This window comes from Anopheles merus, chromosome 3L (genome assembly GCF_017562075.2).
Source record: "Anopheles merus strain MAF chromosome 3L, AmerM5.1, whole genome shotgun sequence".
Lineage (NCBI taxonomy): Eukaryota > Metazoa > Arthropoda > Insecta > Diptera > Culicidae > Anopheles > Anopheles merus.
Genome location: NC_054085.1, coordinates 12,982,259 through 13,002,743, shown reverse-complemented (window position 1 = coordinate 13,002,743; position 20,485 = coordinate 12,982,259). Strand labels below are relative to the sequence as shown.

The 20,485-nt window shown below is 44.2% G+C and overlaps 1 protein-coding gene across 13 annotated transcripts in view; it reads left to right on the top strand.

Annotated features, from left to right (window-relative positions):
- The window catches only part of LOC121598356 (protein sax-3-like), a 135,188-nt gene extending 116,182 nt beyond the window's left edge, over positions 1-19,006 (top strand). For 9 of the 13 annotated variants that reach the window (XM_041925046.1, XM_041925039.1, XM_041925042.1 and 6 more), the window contains 11 exons: positions 5,614-5,886; positions 7,121-7,398; positions 7,550-7,763; positions 10,704-10,786; positions 10,995-11,237; positions 11,335-11,505; positions 11,621-12,661; positions 12,762-12,945; positions 13,113-13,335; positions 13,544-14,023; positions 14,478-19,006. In XM_041925046.1, coding sequence (XP_041780980.1) covers positions 5,614-5,886; positions 7,121-7,398; positions 7,550-7,763; positions 10,704-10,786; positions 10,995-11,237; positions 11,335-11,505; positions 11,621-12,661; positions 12,762-12,945; positions 13,113-13,335; positions 13,544-14,023; positions 14,478-15,123 — 3,836 coding nt within the window. In that variant the 3' untranslated portion in view covers positions 15,124-19,006. Of the gene's footprint in view, positions 1-1,208; positions 1,288-5,613; positions 5,887-7,120; positions 7,399-7,549; positions 7,764-10,703; positions 10,787-10,994; positions 11,238-11,334; positions 11,506-11,620; positions 12,662-12,761; positions 12,946-13,112; positions 13,336-13,543; positions 14,024-14,477 lie in introns of those variants that run through there. The other 4 variants (XM_041925047.1, XM_041925051.1, XM_041925048.1 and 1 more) reach the window with 4 other exon arrangements.
- The last annotated feature ends 1,479 nt before the right edge of the window (positions 19,007-20,485 follow it).

Here is a 20,485-nt window from a genome sequence, read left to right as displayed (position 1 = left end):
TTAACTATCTTTTGATTTAGTTTTATATACAACCAATCATTTGCATCTAATAACAGTAACTCACAGTATCTTGGTATAGTATTGTCAATATCGTCAGATTTAGTAGAGCATGGAGTTCGTCCCTTTGGGAATAGCTCTTTTGGAACTCCGGTCGAACTGATAAGGGTAGTTAGAATTACTATGACAAACGTCACTTGCCAGATGAAGGTGGATGGAAAACTCCCAGGGTCTTTTGCTACCACCAAAGGTCTACGCCAGGAGGACGGTCTTACCTGTCTCCTTTTCAACTTGGCGGTAGAGAGGGCAACAGGACCTCGAGGTTGGAGACCACGGGAACCATCTTCTATAAATCAACCCAGATCCTGGCATACGCCAATGACACATCATTGGTCTGTGGCTCTCCTATATAGCATAAGCCTACCAAGAGATCGAGCTGGCGGCAGAGAACCTGGAATTGTATATAAACGAGGCAAAGACCAAACTGATAATGCAAACATCAGCGGCCCTACTAAAAACTAATCCAAACTTATGTAGGAGTAACGTACAGATAGCCGGTTTGAGCCGGTCTGGTGGTACAGTCGTCAACTCGTACGACTTAACAACACGCCCGTCATGAGTTCAAGTCCCGAAGTCGTCCTAGAATTCATCTCGGGTACAAAAGTAACTAAGTATGGGATTTGTCATGAACTCATTCTTTGTTCCTGGTGATAATTTTATGTACTTTCCCTGTTTTTAATTGACTTCTGATTAAGTTTCTATTGTCGTTTTAAAAATGATCATAAATTGTTGATCATGTAAGGAATTTAAATTTTCTGATGTTCATGGTCTCTTCTAATCACTTTTTCCGTACACTTTGATAATTCAACATTGGCTGAACTTACTAAAAATGTGAACCAGCTTGACAAATTATTTTCAACAATAATTTTACCCTAGTTTAAGCTAGTTTTCAACCACGATTGCTTGAAAAGTCTTCTTTTGGGCATTATTGGTTCTCAATCAAAAGCTGTCATCAAATTAAAATATCATGTTTTTCTTTTGCTCAAAAATCTCATTGACTTATTTATAGTTCAAGCTTATTGGATTGCTGCTTGCATAAAATGAGTTTTAAAAAGTTGTTTTTTTAATGTTTGTCTATTACGTACTGCCGAGTAGTAGGCTACTCCTTTAATGATTTTATCATACCAGAATCAATGCAAATTTTATACAAATGCCGTTGTTCATGAAAATCGAATCAGTGGAGTAAAGGAAATTAAATCATGGTACCAATATATAATGTCCTTCCCTAGGGTAAGTAAAGCAGCTGTACTAAATACACTTAGCAAAGCATTTTTATAAACGAGAGGATGCTTTGCCATGGTAAATAAAGCTTCCCATTCACATCATTCCCCCATCAACAAAGCAAAAGTGCTGATCAATGCACTGCTGCTACTGCTCGCTTCGAAATGGTTGTAATCGAATTGTAAATTAGCAGCTGGGCCGAGAATATCACCCGTTTCGAGCCACTGCTGCTACTGCTGCTGCCACAAAGAAAAACCCAGCCGTCGGTTTGTTTTCCATTCGATTGGTTTTATCCTGCTCATAAATTTTTATATTACTTTCTTTGCTTACGCCCACCGTTTCTCTTTGTGTGAGTTGAGTGAGTGTGTGTTTGCATGGGGTGGCGCCGTCCCCAAACACTCTCACTCTCACCTAAACGTTCCCAAAACAAACGGCGAGGGCGAGGGAGACGTCGAAAGAAGATTGGCAAAAGAATTGTTCATTCATCTCCTTCCTTCTCCCCAAAATAGACATGAAACACACCAAAACACCGTCCTGGAATGGATTCGTCCTGGGATCTACCAAACCCAAGGAGGTGTGTGGTGTACGTGTGTGTGCGCGCGCTCACCTTCTGCGAAGGAATCCATAAACTAATCAAACGAGTTCTTGGGACGGCTGGGGGTAAGAAGGGAGCAGTGGGGGAGTGCCTTGGGGTTTCTAATGCGCCCCCTCCCCCGCCAACCTTATACGCGCTTATTGTTGTGGGGATTGCTCGTTTCTGGGATTTATTCTTGTGCCATTTGCCGGTTTTCCGGTCACGCCTGCAGTGTTCCGCTTGATGTCAGTTGATTATTGCTGACTTCCGGAGGTATTGGCAGCGGCAGGCGCGCAGCGTACGAACAAATGCACGACTCATGCTGCTGCTGCTGCTGCTTGAGTAATCGCCCAGCCATCCTTCCTCTGCTATCGGAAATAGTGATTGAGAGTTTGTTTCGGATTGTTTCGGCGGCTTTTTCCTTCGTACCCACGATTCGGAAGGAGAAAGAAAGCGTTTTTCCCCATTTTTTGCGGGAAGGGTACGGAATTCCTTTAATTCTGCCTTCGGTTTTGGGGAGTCCTGAGCTTCTTAAAGCTGGACTGCTACTTTCTTTTGCATATTCCCAATGGTCCTGGCTAGAAAAGGATCTAAAAGCGCCCCACCAAGCACTGAGGCACCAGAACGACCACAAAAAATTGGCCATTCTATGGGTGAGAAAATTGGAATATTGTGCCTAGTCATAAATCAATTCAAACGCTTTAGTTCCGATTCATTCTAATGATAGCAGCGGCACCATCTAGAGAGAGAGAGGGAAAGGGCACGGTGTTGAAAATCGCTTCCTCCTTAGAGGGTTTTGCTCGGCCCGTGTCATGGTGGTGTTGCTGTTTTTATAGTAACGGCCCCGAACTGCTGGCCAACGCAAATGGTCAAACGGCGTGTGAAGCGATTTAGGCGTTTCGACGCAAGGGAAAAGCGGAGAAATATCGTGCGAAAAAGGGTCTATTTTTTGCTGACAAATGGTGGTGGTTTCTTGCAAACATTTTCCTTCCCTATTCCGTGCCATTATGTGTGGCTGTCAGGAGATGGATGGATTGTTTATCGTACCAAAGGTTGAATCGCTTTGGTGTGGATGTGTGAATTTATGGTCCTGTGCTGCTGCTACTACGTCTGGGCGTTGAATTTCGGAAATATTTTTTGTTGCTTCTTTTATTTTGGCATTTTATGGTGGCGTAACTATATTACTTTAATATTTAATCTTGTAATTGTTTTATGGGACAGCAATGTTTCCTTCCTTTTTCCTTGAATAATGCTACTATTTATCATAGAAAATTAATAAATTCAGCCTCGAACGAACAGAGCAACACGGTGGCGAATTATCTGCAATTACATTAAGACTGTGTTTCAGTGATTTATATCGCAAATCAATAACTCAGTGTGTCTTCCTGGAGATACTATTTATTCTACGGTCCAGCGAGGAGGACACTCGCCGCCAGCCTGTTTTAAACTTGCTGTGCAAACGACCGAGCCTTTTGCTGAAAGATAAATTCCCGTTTCAGTGTCCTGAGGGTAGCCATCCTTTCGTATGAGCATACTTTGGCCAGCACCGGGCGGGAACAGGCCTATTCGATATATGTTATGTGCCGGTGACGGTTGTCCCCAGGAGCTTTTGGGCTTTCTGCACGAACGCTTAAACGCTTTTTATATGCCCTTCCGTCCATTACTGAGCCGCGCGCGGGGTGACTGTGTGGTTTTGAAGCGGTAAGGAAAAAAGGGTTCCCAATGAGGGACGAAACAACACTGAGCGGGAAGCGACTGAAGAGACTGTTGCGTTTTTCGTTAACGTCACCGCCTCCGGGAGCAAGAGACCCACAGATAACGAAAGCAAAAGCAACCGGTACGAAAATAAAAAAAAAAAGGATTTCCCCCCATTTTTCGTAAAGTTTTACCTTTGATTGATTGATATCGGTAAATCTGCGCAGAAGGCGTAATTTGATCGTTGTTTCTGCGCGCTCGCGGGACCGAACGCCCTTTTTTAAAAGTATACACGGACGTGTCTCTACCGATTGACCATCGCACCGCTATCATCGGCGCGGTTCATCAAAACTTACCCCGTGCTCTCCTGCCTTGACGATCGATCTTTGGTTGGTGGCTGCCGTTAAAATTCGGTTTCTGACACACACACGGTACACGATCGGTGCTTCCCTAAGGGCTCTCGGATGGGCTGCGTTCCCCGAATGCATCCGTCAAGCAAGCAAAACGGAGTTGAAATTGTAGTTTAAATACCGTTGCGAAAGACGACGACGCGTTTTTTGTGTTTTTTAAGCATGAAGCGAAATGTATATTTTACAGCAAAAAATGTCAGCTTTGTTGCTTAAGGAATCAACTCCCAATCTTCATCAACGCAACGCGCACGAGGGGCGTTACAATGTTTTACGCCTCTTTAATGATTGATTAGTGTTTTGGGCTCTTCTTTTTTTGTAAATTCTTATCTCTTCTCTCTCTCTGTTGCAGTTGCACTTGCGGGTAAATTAACAGCAACGTTAGTGTTGTTGTTTTTTAATGCTCAGATTTCAGACGAATTCTCTGTTACACATCCTATGAGCTAAGGGTTATATTTATGGTTAATTATTAATCAAGGCATTGCAATTAACGTTTGTGTGCCTAAACTGTTTTAAATGTGTTCGTGTTTTCTTTTTGTCGTTCTTTTGTCGGTTTTAATCTGTTCATTAGTTAATTTTCCTTAATAGTATGTGAGGCGTCGTTTGCGTGTACCTTTTAACATCTTACTTAATTTATTACGCACATACATCTTTTGTATTATGTGTGTCTCTTCTTGGAGCCAAACATATGCATAAAATATTGGAAAATTTTCAGAATATTGATAAGCATTTAAGGTGAACTTCCACGGTTTTTTTTCTAACGTCGTAAAAGTATCAATATTTCTAAAAGTTTTTCCTTCGATATAATAGTTCTGATTAGTGATGGGTAAAAATCCGGATTCGATCTGACCAGCATTATCCAGATTCATCCCGAGTCAGTGTCGTTCGGAGTCGGAAAGTTCTTCGCGAAGTCGCGTGTCGTCCAGAATCGTCCAGAGTCGTCCAGAGTCGTCCAAAGTCGTCCAGAGTCGTCCAGAGTCGTCCAGAGTCATCCAGAGTCGTCCAGAGTCGTCCAGAGTCTGAGTTGACCGGAATCAGAGTAGACCGGAGTCAGTCGGAGTCGGAATCGATGTCTACGGCCTTAACACTGACCATCTTCGGTGGACTCCGGCCGAATTCCTGACGATTCAGACTTCTGTCGACTCCAACTCCTGTCGACACCGAATTTTGTCGACTTTGACTCCGGCCGATTACGTTTCTAGACAACTCCGATTTCGGACGAATTCGATTTCAGATGACTCCGACTTCGGATCACTCCGAATCCAATTTCGGATGACTCCGACTCCAATTTCGGAGGAATCCAACTCCGATCCCGAGTGACTCCGACTCAGATTCTGGATAACTCCGACCCCGACACCAGATGATTCTGAGCATAATTAGTGGTTCCAATTGTATAATAACCGGAGTCGGATCGGAGTCGTGGTTGCGCTCCAGAGAGCACATCACTAGCTGATTAAGTGATATGTTGATCCTACGATTTAATAATTCTTAGAAACGAAACACTACATTGTGAATAATAATAGAGACTTAATTGAATGCTTGAGGGTATGAGCCTAAAATACAATAATTTTTATTTTAACACAATTTCGATGATTAACATTAATTCTCTGTGTATTTTCCTGTGCTTCATTTTCGTGTTCTTCTCTCTCGTCATTGCAGTGAAACCCTACTTCAAGCTGGAACCAATGGACACAACTGCCCTGGTAGGGCAGCGCGTCCAGTTCCGCTGTGCCGTCGATGGCGATCCAACGCCGCAGATCTTGTGGAGCAAGGAGAACGGCCACATTCCGGTGGGCAGGGCCGAAATTCAGGAGGAAGAGGACCGCAGCCTGGTCATCCGCAGTGTCGTGCCGACCGATCAGGGCATGTACATCTGCGAGGCGCACAATTCGATCGGCCAGATCAGCGCGAAAGCACAGCTCATCGTCAACTGTAAGTATAGTGTTGTTTTCCCCTGCCTAACAAACAGAGCTATTGATTTTCTGGCCGGCGGGAAGAGTTAACAAAAATGTGTTAATTTTAAACAGTAAACAGTTGGAGTAGTCTACACTTTTGTTTGGGTGTGGAGCTTGTCTCTTTGTTCGCTTAGAAACGTTCGCCACAAACGCTATCATATTTCACTAGTACTTAAACACCTGCCACACAGTTGTTGCATTATCATTAATCATTTGTGGCCCCTGCTGCTGCCTGGCGGTGGTGGTGGTGTCGTTTTCAACCATCGAGCTTTTTCAAGTTTCGCTTTCTCGCCCCAAACACTCTCGACAGTGTTAGTTCATTTCCGGGCCCCGTATGAAGGAAGTACATTTTATCCAGCCCCGGTTTTACCGACCCGTAATGGCATCAACGAAAAGTCCGATAAGAATTAACGTCAAAGATTTACGACCCGGTACATCCTTTACTTTGCTCCTCTAGCTGTAAAGGGGTGAAAACACAGACACACATCCCATTTTGTTGGATGTTAAACGCTTCAGAGAACTTCTACGGCTAAGTTTTTGCTTGGCTTTTGGTACAGTTGCATGCAGTTGTAATATATACGTTTTAAAGTATCTACCGGTATTATATGTGGTGTATCATTGGTTCTAAAAACAGACTTACCGAGGTGCGGGATTTGCTATCGCGCGTTCGTCCGCTACAGGAAACTCATGGTTTTATCAAACCGCTTCCTCAACTGTGTCTGTGTGCGGTGGTAGAAAGGCTTCGGTAAATTTATGGTACGAACGGATTCCACGGATTGTTGAAACTGTTGTTTATAGTTTGTGCGTTTTTAACCCTTGCAATGTGGTGGGATTATGTGTGTGCCGTACTTCAGGTGATGGTTTATTCTTCAATCAGAGCTCAACGATGCCCTAAAACAGTAAATTGAAGTAATGTTTCGACAAAAATCGCTTCATAAGATGTCCCAGGCAAAAGCGCAGACATCTCTCCAGTGAAAGGTTTGGAATCGGAAGAATTAAACGTCTCATTTTTGGAATTGAAACAATGGTTGTCTTTGGGAAATACTTCCAAAGTCACTAGAGAAGATGATGCATCTCGCTGGTTTCGTTTTGTTAACTCTCAACCCCCCCAAAAACCGAACCGCCTTTGATCTCCACGACATCTTTCCATCATCATCATCTGCGATTGATACTAGCGCGCAATGCGCGTTTGATGTCCGATTTCGTTACAGCACCACCGACATTCCTGATCAAGCCCCAGGACCAGAAGACGGCCCTGAACGGGGTGGCCTCGTTCAAGTGCACCGCGTCCGGCAATCCGCAACCGTCCGTCTTCTGGACGAAGGAAGGCTCCCAGACGCTGATGTTTCCCAACAATACGTACGACAACATGCAGGTATCGGTGCAGGGAACGCTACAGATCCGTGGCGTCCAGAAGGATGACGATGGGTACTACATCTGTTCAGCGCTGAGTGTGGCCGGTTCGACTGTGAGCAGAGCTTACTTACAGGTACGATTGATAGCACCCCGGACACATATGAATCGCTATCGCTATCCCCGTCTCGATAAGCATTGACAGATATTCCAACAACTCAATTCCACATGTTCTAACGCTCTTCTTCTGTACTGTGTTTTTGTCGTTTGTTTCCGCTCCCGCACAGGTTCTAACGTCAGAGGACAGCAGTCCGCCGCCTATACTGCAGATCGTACCAGCGAATCAAACGCTGCCCCGCGGCACCGTTGCCACGCTGCCGTGCCGTGCCAGCGGTAATCCGACGCCCATGATTCGCTGGATGAAAAATGCGACCGATATCAACCTTTCCGGCGGTAACGGGCGCATTTCAATCATCCAGGGTGGCACGCTAAGAATTGATGGTAAGCATAAGGCTCGCTTTCGCCTGGGGTGGGGGAACAGACCAGCGCACGAACGTCAGTCGCTTCCGCCGTGGGGGTGAGCATTCGCTATTTGTTTGTGGTGCTACTACGACCAGCAGGAATCGTCGTCGCTCCATGCCAAACACTCCGGAACGATGGCGACGAACCTAGAAATATAGTAATTGAAATACAACAAAATGACTCGGAGGGTGCGCTTTAAGCTTTACGGTTGAGTTTCCTTTATGTTGTGTGAGGTCTTAGCCCCGCCGTGCAGCGTTTGCATGTGCCGATACTTCTACACTACTTCCTCTCCGGGGCTGATACGGAGCTTTGATAAAGCGCTGCCAAAGACGCGACGATCGTGTCGTCCCACCGCCACATTGAGCACGCCGCGCCGCGCTCAGCAAGCATAACGATTTTTGCACAAAAAGTAAGCAAACGACGGTCGCATTTTTCTAGCCTTATTTCGTGACGGGTCTCGTCCGCCCTCCCTAATCTTTGTTTACAATGCTAAGCTGGAACGTAAAAATGTAATTTCCCAAGTGCGTGCGAACGATGGATTACAGTCTCCGCGTGCGTTTTTTTTTGTAGCATGTTTGGGTCGTATTTTCAGCGTTCGTGAAAAAACACAAAGAAGGACTACAGCAAGGAGCAGTAAATCGCGCTGGGGAAAGTTGTCCACATGCAACATTGTTTAATTGTGCACGTTTGGTAATGTTTGGGATAATTGGTATTATTTCAGCACGGGTCGACGAAAGCTGCTGCCGTCGTCGTTGAAAAAAATGGGGGCGCGCACATACAATTGTCGCGAACAATGTTGCTAATGTTGGACGATTTGTTGTGCTTTCATTCGGTTGATTATGCCACTCTTTTGTGGGTTGTTGATTTGCGGAGAAATAATGGCCTTTTTTGTGAGGCTTTCGTTTATTTAAGCGTTCACTTTTGCATCTAATGTCTTATTTACTTTTGAGCAAATGCATTGAATGTATCTCTTTTGGGAGATATTTAAAAAATGGCTTCTATTGCATAGAGTGTATTTACACAATATATGTTAGTACAGTAACTATCAGTCAATTTCATTATAAAACACAAGCTCCCCCAACAAATCAGATGAAACCATTTGCAAAAAAGATCCTTTTGTTCCTATCTCCTATCACGCCGCTGTGTCAGGTTGCAGCGAAAAGTCCGAACGTCTTGATAACAGGGGATTTAATTGTCAGGCTTCTCCCGCCACATGAAAAGTGGGAAAATAAAGCGTACATCTCACAGGCCCAGACCAAAGAAAGAAAGCTACCAATGGGATGGGGATAGGAAGAAAATGGCTTTATCATCCTCCACAACAATAATACCGCACGCTCAGTGAAGAAGTGATGGAAACGCAAGATAGCAAGAGCAAAGCAGGAAGCGAGTTGACTTGGTGAAAAATATAATTACAGCTAACAATGCGGATTACTTCTAATGCGAGTTGAAAAATGGTGAAATGATAAGAGCGGGCCACCCATAGACTGCGAGCAATTTAATGCTGCTGGTCGGCTGACAAAAAAAACCGCAAGAAAAATGTTGCAACGGTAAAGACACGAACGAAATACGTCAAATGGAAACGATCGTTGGTGTGTGTGTGTGTGTGTGTGTGTGTGTTTGAGTCTGTACGTTTGTACGTCTTTATCATTGGGGATTTCATTTTAATACCTGTCTTTACCCGCACTTCAAGTTACTACGGCGGGTGGAAAAACGAACTTAGACTTGGTTGAAAGTAGAAGAAAGACCACAGCACATTCTCCTTTGAGTTGCGTCTACAGACGAAGTGATTTTTTGTTTTTGCCTTATCGAAGCTCTTTTCTCGAAGAAAAGTCGTGAAAGAAGGATAACTTACGCCATAGGACAGTACATTTTATACCCTATTACACCCTCCCGTGACCATCTTACGACAGTGGAAAAACTAAAAGTCAATTCATTGCTCCTCTCCTTGGCTCAACAAGGGAAAATAAGGGTAATTAATTTGATGTTTTCCCGTATCTTCATTTACGGAAAGTGGTGCAAGGTAATAAAGAAATCCGATTCCCTCTTCTTTAGCTCTTGAAAGCTTTCGTCGGTCTTAGGTATTCAAGAGAATTCAACAAATCTATTGGAAATATGTTGGGAATTTGATTTTAGTTTAGCTAAAACCTTTTTTCTCTTGTAAGATCAACGTCCCAAGATCTGCTTAAAGACCTCAATATAGCACCGAATTGAAGAAAACGAGTCATTTTTTCTGAGAAATCATATCCCCTCCTATGTCGTCTCGGTCTTGCGATTCTGTTACACATAATCTCGATTGTTTGCAACGATTACTATGCGCTCTGGCGCTTCAAACTCTGCCGGTATTCATAAATAAGGCAAACGATTGTCGGACGGGATTGCCGGGATTGTCGGTAAAGTTGCGCTCTCGATGCGCCCGTACCAAACCCCCAATGCAATCGCCCATTTCCCAGCGGGAGAGACGAGAGTGCATGATGCAGCAGTTTGTGTTTGTGCTGATGATATCCCAGTGCCAATTCTTTCTCACTGCAGCAGGCAGACCAGGAACAAGTCCCTGCCGTTTGCTCCGCTTGCATATATAAACAAGCGGAAGAACGTAGAAAGTATCCCACCATCCAGCGATCATATCCCCGCAATGCACCAGTGCATCAAAGAGGTGGGGGCACTTGGCATACACACATACACCGCATTCCTATCGCGCTTGATCGGGTGATATATCTGACATTTTCCCAAGCATCATCAGCAATAGCGGAGCGTTGCGGGCGAAAGCGAACGTGTGTGTGCGCGCGGGACGGTTTTCTTTCATTCTCGAACCGACTTCGCTCGATCTGGCGCGGAGGACTCTCTGTACCGTTTGTTTGGATGTTGAATTGTTGTACACCACCAGTCTTTCTTAACTACGCTTTTTAATCCACATTGCAGATTTGCGAAATGAGGACAGCGGCTGGTACCGGTGTGTGGCGTTTTCTGAGAAAGGTGAAACCTCATGGAGTGCACACTTAACGGTAAGTTCATTCTTGTGTGGTGCAGTTTTGCCTCTTTCGTAATCCTAAGAGCGTAGGTGAACTACACTACTCCCCCATCTGACAGGCACAACCAGTGCATAATGCAAATTTTGCAAAATTGAATATTTTGAGATCTCGAACACCTGATAAGCGTGTAGTGCAACTAACAATCATACACACATACACACATCCCGATTCTCTCCTGCAGGTTGAAAGCAGCCTTTCGTCAATGCAGCACCGGTCGCACAATGCGGAACTGCTGCCATCGGCACCGGGCATGCCAAAGGCGGTTAATATCACCAACAGCAACATTACGCTGACCTGGACCCGGGGTCAGGACGAGCTGCAGATGAACTCCGTAACGGATGGGTACACGATCGAGTACTACAGCCCGGAGGAGAAGGCGGGCTGGATCAAAGCGATGAGTCGCATCCCGGGCTATACTGCTACGGTAAGCGCCGCGGGAACTTAAGCGTGGTGGGAAAAGGAAAAATGTAGGAAACAATTTCAATATTTGTGTTCTTTGCTTGAATATTTTCCATTTCCAGATAACAAACCTTTCCCCTTCCACGTCGTACATGTTCATCATCCGCGCTGAGAATGGGTACGGCTATTCGGCCCCTTCGCCAACGTCCGCCATCATCCGTACGCTTTCCGCCAACGATGGCGTGACGATGCCGGAAGAAATAGAAACAGCTCGATTGCTTCTAAGTGGGCAGGTTAGTGTCTTCTGTTTCTGTGGCACAATTTCTTACGCTTTACTCGTGTCTCTTTACAACTCCATAAAACTGTTACCACCGGTTACATAAAAACCATTTAATTACACTACCCTAGATCCTGGAATTAGTTGACGCGGTCGCAATCAACTCCACCACCATCCGGCTGGAATGGCAGCTCCACATCAGCAACACGAATGATTACGTCGAGGGTTTGTACGTGCGGTACCGGAACCTGTCCGCCGGGGCCGACGCCCAAAGCTACAGCATGCTCACCATACCGATGAATCCCTCCGAGACGTACGTCATAACGGGGCTGGAGAAGTTCACCCGGTACGAGTTTTTCCTCACGCCCTACTTCAAAACGGTCGAGGGACAGCCGACCAGCTCGAAGGTGGTACAAACGCTGGAAGATTTCCCCACGGGCGCCCCCATGAACGTGCAAACCGGCATGGTAAACTTAACGACGGGTCTGGTCAATTGGTTGCCACCGGTCGACTCGCACCTGAACGGTGTCCTGCTCGGGTACAAGGTGCAGCTGCGTGCGGCCAACTCGTCGAAAGTTCTAGCTCAGATCACGCTCAACGCTACGACGACATCGATCGTCTTTCACAGCCTTACGACCGGACAGACGTACACGGTGCGGGTAGTTGCGTTCAACCGGGTCGGGGCTGGACCGTACTCGAAACCCGCCTATCTCGTGATGGACCCAGCACACGTGATAGCACCGCCGAGGGCGCACAATTCGCTGAGCGATTTTGAGGACACCCGGAAGCTAAACATGTGGCACGAACCCTGGTTCACGGTGCCGGTGGTAGTGCTGCTGATGATGCTGCTCGTGAGCGGCGTCCTCACGGTCGTGCTGATTGTGCGCAACCGGGCAAAGGTAAACAAGGAGATGATGAGCGCCACCACGACGGTGTCGGGCAGTGCTGGCGGCGGGATGACGGACCCAAGCCGGCGGCCGATGGTCGTCTCACGGCGCGACTGTCTGTGGATCGATCGCGGCTGGCGATCGACGGACACGGATAAGGATTCGGGACTGAGCGAGGCGAAGCTGCTGGAAAGTTCTCAGAACACGGCGAACTATGCGGACGTTAGTACGGATTACGCCGAGGTGGATCCGAGAAGCATCACTTCGTTCTACAACAGTCGTAAGGTAAGGTTTTTGAGGGGTCCATTAGACATCCAACAGACTCTTTTGTGGCCTATTCTAAGCATTCATTTTTCCAATTATTTCTCCTTTTTGGGTTTTACAGTCTCCAGACAATCCATCACCCTACGCGACCACTGTACTTGTGAACGGGAACTGCAACGACAATGGAAAGATGAGCTACCAGGGCCTGGACGGGTACATATCAGGAGCGTCCACCAATCGTTCCGATCCGGCAACGTATCTTGCTGGACATCCGAAAGCTTTCACGCCCGTGCCATACAATCAAGGTAAGACTTTCTCCAAAAATTCCCAATTCTTCGTTAATTCGTGTTGCTCTTCAAAAGAACTATAAAATACTAATATTTCTTTACAAAAACAAAAAAAAATACTAAAATGTTTTGCTGTACTAATCGAAATCAAAACCTCCCCCTACTGCTCCGCCACCATTCTCCAGCTCCTCCTGCAAACTGGATTGATTTCCTTCCTCCTCCACCGGAGCATCCGCCACCGATACCACAAGCTTTAGACCACCATATACATCTAAATCATGTGTATCCCTCGGAACTGATCGGCGGTGGTGGTGGTGGTGGTAATGGAGGCAGTAGCTGTCCACCCACCGCGATCGGTTCCCAGGGATCGTCCGCTCGTTGTGGATCGGCCCAATCCGGTAGTTATAAGTAAGTAGCGCGCCAACTGTTGTGTATATGCTTTCTCTCCCTCTTTGGTGAACGGTTTGGTCATACAAAGATACTAATATTGCTTTTTTCCTCCCTTCGCTCGCTTTCCGCGTTTCCGCGTTTTGTTGTGTGTTGTTTTGTCTGGACGTACTAACACCATCGATTAATCGCACGCACACTCTCATTCATGAATGGAAACAAACCCAAGTAGTGGCAGTGCTCAACATTCATATCAATATGTAGATCCATCCCTGCTAGGACGCGGATCGTCTAGAAGCAGCTCGAACGAGTGCACCATGCGTAACGTACCACCGCTTCCGCTGCCGAACCAGCAGTCAGCAGTTGGGCAGCAACAGCAGCAGCCGCCACACTTTCTCCCGTACATGAACGGTGGTACGCCCGGATCCGCCGAACAGCAGTCACCCTACTTCAACGACGACGTGTACAACAGTCCGGTAAAGAACGGAGACGTCAACTATCATCCGTATCGGATGCCCAACTCGTCGTCGGCATCTTCCATATCATGCTGCCAGTCAAACCATTCCCGGAGCAGCCATTCGGCCGGCTCAAAAAATCACGAATTTCTAGATCAGCAGCAGCAGCATCACGCTCACTTGCAACATCAGCAGCAGCAGCAGCAGCAGCTCCACAGCAATATGATGATGCAACAGCATCACCATATGAACAAGTAAGTGTAGAGAAGATATGCGACATTTAGTGAATCATGTTTATTTTTTAGTTAAACATCAATGAAGAAAATGAAATTTTCGGTCGTTAGTTTTTCTAATAGTTTGTTTGCATTTCGTAAGATGGCGCTGATGATAGTTTCTCGTTCAGTATCATTTTCAACCATCTATAAATTACGTAACGCTAACTGGGGGAACAAGCAAGTGCCAGTGTGCGTTACATTTTGTTTCATTACTTAGAAGAGCCCAAATTTCCAAATTTTTGACGCTACGTAATTTATGGATGCCCTTCATAAATTACCTAAATTGTCACATTTTCTTGCGCTTTTTTGTCTAAAAATTCCAAACAAAAAACAAAAACCTACAAATGAAAACACCAATATGTTTCTAAGTCAACGACCTCATGAATAGCGCATGAAACAACCTTCTGCAACAACCTGTCTTCTTCCTTTCCAGACTTAATGGTATGGGCAGCTACGATGGCCTAACCCCATCGAAGGTGGTATCGTTCAACGAGCAGTATCAAATGCTGGATGACAGCGGTCACCATCACAACGGCGACAGCAGCGGCGTACCCGGCGAAAACTGCACCTACTTCACCAACTACTCGGACGCGTCCGGTGCGAGCAGTAGCAGCGGCAGTGGCGGCTTCCGCATGCATCCGAAGTTTGTGAAAACCGTGCACGTAAATATTGAAAACGCCATCAACGGTAACTATCACCAGCAGCAGCACCACCTTCACCAGCAGCAAATGCACCGAGATCAAACGCAGCAGCAACCGATGCTCATCACTAATGGCCATCATCACAATCACCAGCAGCAACAGCATCCTCCGTACGTGTACAATCAGCAGCAGCAGCAGCAGCAGCAGGAACCGATCAGCGAACACGAAGAGACTGAAACAGACAAAATGCTGACCGGTAGCTACAGCGAAAACGAAGACCACACGGTAAGCAACGGTTGTTCCGGGCCCGACTCGGACACCCATGACGAGCTGTCGAAGACGACGAAGCTTACCAACGGCGGAAGCCACGAAGAAGATGACGGCGTGTCGCTCGGTCCGGTCTATGAGGAACCGACGGCGGTGCATCAAGCCGCATAAATATAGCGTCGTGAGTGAGAAGCGTTATCCCGTCACAGCATGTAAGTAGACACGAGCGCTTTTATCTGCCGATTTGTTCTACACGCACACACAATCGTGCGTATAATCTTCCGGAATTCGCAGTTAAGGAGGTTGGTTTTTTTTATTATGAATTACGCAGAATTGATTTCTTCGAAATGATACTTAGATGAGCTGGCTGGGGCTGTCCTCTAGTAAAGCGACAGTGCAAACTATACGAGTTTAGGAGGAGGTGAATCGAGGTGAAAGGTGCATTAGACAATGCTATAAAATGGTCACACAAGTCAAGAGGTACACAACACGACCCATAGGGTTTGTTTTTTCGCACGCCGGTGAACCATTTGAGATACCAAAAGATACGAAGGATGGGTTGTCCCTAGGAAGGTAATAATTTATTTAAGTGAAACGTTCGGTACTTTGAGATGAGAATTTCCCTTGCTGTACAGTCGATGTTTCGTTAGCGATGCCATTTAGAGAATAATTTCCATGCGTTAGGAGAGTTAGGAACTATTTTTTCCCCGCTGAACTATTATTATTTTATTTTATTTACTAAAGACCTCTGAACAAAGAGAATTTTGCACTTTTAAACCATTCATTTCTTTTGCCCTCATTGACACAAGCTGCAATTTATCTTACTTAGCATTGAATTGTGCTGACTGGAAGAAAACGATCGGTGAGCCTGTAGTATAACGGAGTGTGGCTATGATTAATTTCATCTTTTTCCTGTGACGTTTCACCAAGCAAACATCACATGTGATCTCTCTCTGTCTGTGTTGTCAGTGGTCTGGAAAGCGTTGTGCAGAGAGAGCTCACACAAACTTAATATGACAACACACTTCCGTTGCGTGTTAGTGGGTAAAAGTGTTTCGGTGTGTGCCGTTCATCCGTTCCCAGAGTTCGATGACAAGTGAACGCAGGTCGGTCGCCGGCGTTTCGTCGACTAGTAGCGCTTCTCGTACACGGTTCATAATTTATATTTAGCTGCAGAGCTCTGCAGTGTGTGGTGTCTTCTCGCAGTTGGTTGCATCGCTCTTACCCAGAGACCACACTGCCGACCATCTTACGGTCGTACGGCCGTGTGAAATGTACTTAACTTTGGCAGAGTGTGTGCGGTGGTGCTTGCTGGTGCATCCGCCGAAACGGAATCCCCGGGATCATGTCAAAAATGTTTACTATCGTTCGCGTACTCGCTCCGGGTGCGCTTCTTGTCGGGTGCGACCCAGACCGAACGACCGGTGGCAGAAATATTGTTCAATAATGAAGACCGTGTGCAATGGGGTTCGGCGATGTCTGGTGCTTCTGCAGTTCATCAGACTAAAATCGTCCGAACCCGCGTGCGGCAGACACATGATGTGAATTTTGGAATGCGATGCAAAATTCCATCGAACATGATTCGCCAATTTGTCTGGTCGTCTGGATGCATCTGAATGAGGGAATTTTGAATGAATGTGCGCGAGTCAGCGTGTTTCGATAAAACCCTTCACTTGTTACGTCCGGGATTAGGTGAATCGTCGGTCTTGGATGAGTGAAGCGTTGGGTGTAGTTGTCTAGAGTGTTGTTTTTTTTTTTTGTATGTTGAATTCCAAACAATTCTGTTTGCTCGTACTTTTAACCTTTCCTTGATTAAACTTTGTATGAGATGAATATTCTCTATGCTATGTGGAAATTTTAAATCATCATTGAATGGAAAGATGAAGAACATACTCATTTTACGTCACACACACACATGTGCTTGGGGAAAGGGAAATCATAATTCATCCCACTTTTAATCCCTAATTGTTGTTTTCCCCGTTGTTGCGCTGTATGTTGTGGGTGTATCATTTTTGACAAACGTCGTACATCCCATTGTTCCAAACGAGGCCACCCCGACGACGCTCTGTAAGCTTCGTTGGCCCAAGCAACATCTCTTGGAAGATGCCCGGTTATTCATCATCCTGCCCTGGGTGAACTCGTACTGACGTCGTTTCCTACAGACGAAAAGCTTACTTTAATTTCCGCCAGGATACCACCGACCGAGGAAAAATGACTGTTTTTCCCCCCGCCGCGGTTCGGTTTGCGCTACCAGCGAGTGCGCCCACTCGTTTGAAGATGTTTATTGTTATTGGCATCATAAAAGTGGTCCTAATGTTCATCATAATTGTCGCCATTAACGTTCCTCATGAGGTAGAACATTTGAGCCAGCAGGAACCGGAAGCAATGATTCTAATGTAATACTTGTCCGTGGGGCTGCAAACACACCGAGTTGTGTCTGAGAGGGAGAAAATTTTGTGGAAAATTAACTTTGAAGAGGTCTTTTGGAAAAGCGCTTTTTTTGTTTTTATTTTTTTATTATTGTATCGCAAAATACTTTTTAATACGTTCCCTGATTAAATGAAATGAAATGGAATCAAATTCGCAGCAAATCTCCTTTTGTAGAGGAAAATTATTTTCAAACTACGCTAACAACATCATCATCCCGAGCCCCCCTAGGTTGAGTATGCAGAACGGTGTGCTGTATTATGCAGAAAGTGCTGCTTCCCCATTTCGAATTGTGTCACACGTAACGGAGCAATATCAATTAATCGTAATCAAAATTTCATTAATTCGCAAACGAGACGAGTAAGCGCGCAATCACACCTTAATTTACCCCGGAATAACGAACTTGCATTTGCAGCAAAACGCGTTCATCATCAATATATACCAGTGCAACACACCACCACGCGATGAGGAGGTGATCGGGTGTGTTGGATTAAGAGTAGATAGGGGCAGGCAGGAAGTGGAGCGGTGGGGCAGTATGCTGTTTAATCAATTTTCGAACATTCGGTTGATTGATAAACATTAAACAAAATACCCTGGGACGTGAGAATTTGTTCGATTGAGAAGGTTTATTGTCCTGCACGATCCCAACGATCCTATTAACAATCTACGTTTATTGAAAAGTTGAGCAAAGAAATTATGCTGAGTGTGTGTGAGTGTGTGTGTTGTATTGTACCTGTGATATTATTTAATGTGATAAGCAAATACTCTCTTTCTCTCTCTCTCTATCCTTTTGAATCGGTAACGAATTTCACGAGAGAAATTTTCGGTAGGCTATTATTTGCATTAATATTGCACACAATTCTTTTTATTTTTTGCACTCTTTTAAACTGCTTACAAGTTTCACAGGAATTAAAATCTTTCATTTACTTTTTCTTTTAATGTGCACTCCATACAAAATCCCACAGCTACTGCAAATAGTAGAAATTCTCTCCTTCTTTTTGGTGTGTTACCTATATACCACCCTCCCTTATCAAACGATACCGATTTTGCTAGCGCGTAAAACAAAGCAACAAAACTGTGTACAGGACTAAAAAGTAATAATAAGTAGCGTAAGCCTATGTATTGGAACCGAATATGAAAACAAAAATGCAAAAAAAAGAAAACATACCGCCATAAACACAATAATCATACACACAAATAGCAATAATGGTCGCTCATGAGTAGTGAAGCAATTGGGGAAGGGAATTCAGAGTGAAAAGGAAGCAGGATAGGAAAATGAAATGAAACAAGAAAAGATGTAAAAATGCTCTGGCGAGGGAGAGATGAGCAACGTTGTCGGTATTGTGTACTGCATTTGTTATACTGAATGAGATACACTGCCGCGACAAAAACACATTGTACCAGCACAAAAAAAGTTTAAAAAGAGTGAAGCAGTTGATATTATTAAACAACACATATTAGCAATCCTTTTCCCTTGTAGCCGGTGTTCTGTGTAAGATAGGTAGGGAAGGTCTTAAGAATCTCGCTGACTTGAATCTTATAAAGCTCACTAAATAGCTAGCGCACATTTAGTGACGACGTACTGTTGTAACGCTTTGAAGCAATCTGTAGTAAAAAAAAACAACCAGCATTAAACAAGAAATATCACAACTTAATAAAACAAAAAATGCGTCGTTGCTACTGGTGTGTCACTGCTCCTCTTTCCTTTATCCTAAAATACAAAAAAGAAGAAGGAAAACAAAGCAAAACGCTTCTCAAGAGTAGTCAAAAAAGTGTCCGCTTTGCATTATAAATGTAGATGATTGATGCATCAGCGAGTAAAACACACACGCACAAACACAAGTATATCAACAAATAGTGAATATACCCACACATAAAACCACAGTCTTAAACAAGAGCTAAACGTTTTTAAAATGACGGCAATATCCACTCGAACAAGCGAGAAGCAAGTGGTGTAGCTTTTAAGCGAAACAATGAAACAGGAAAACCGAAAACCACGGCAGGACGTACTACTTTACTGCATGCTCTTTTCTACCGGGTTTTTTTGTAATGAAAAGCGTATTTTGGGCCCCCCAGTTTTTGAGAGTGCGTCATATAGTACGCTCGGCGCAGCTAAATAGGTAGGATACATACTGTGGGTGCAGGAGCAAAATAAAATGAGAGGAGAAAAGCTAAGAGCACAACAAACAGGAGCAAATGAAAAGGAATGTGCAATGTTTTGCAAGCAACATTGCATATTATTGTGGGTCTGAACTGTTCGACATTGAGCATTGCAAAAGGTTGAAAAAAATCCACATTAGTCGATGGAGAGCAGCCCCGACTCTCAATGGGTTTGTGAGATACTGTGTATGGCTTCTGCGAGGATGAAGTTTTCGGTTGGTTAACGTGAAAAAATGTAGGAATTGTACGGAATTGCAAGAGTGCTGTAAATAAACTATTAAATCATAAAGTGATATCTTGTAGTGGAGTATAACAATCAAGGAAAAAATATTGAGAAAGGAGTTATTTACGATTAGATTTTCATTGTCTTCTCATCCCTAATCATTGTGTAAAGATTTTTTTAATGTTCGTTTTTCATTTAACATACCTTTTTTAATGTATTATCTCAGTTTTATTTATTTTAATATGATTAGCTATATGGCAACTAATCTTATGTTTTATCATTGATGTTTTTATTAAATTTAGTTTAGTTTCAATCAGTTATTAGTTTCATTTTTTTCTATTGCTTTCTTTTATTATTTATTGAGATTATTCTTCATATCATTTTATGGTGATTTTCATGTTTAGGACTACTTGTCTTATGTTTTATCATTTAGTTACATACATTTTATTGCTTTTATTTTTATTTCAATTCGTTATTTGTTTTATTTTCTTTTATTACTTTCATTTACTATTTCTTGTGATTATTCAAGGTCTTCATATTATTTTAAGATTGTTTTCATGTTTAGGACTACTAAGCTTATATTTTATCATTTAGATATTTAAGTTTTCATTGCTTTATTTTTGTATCAATTTATTTTATTTTATTCTATTGCTTTCATTGATTATTTATTTTAATCATTCATGGATCTTCATATCATTTTAAGATGTTTTCATACTTAGTTGC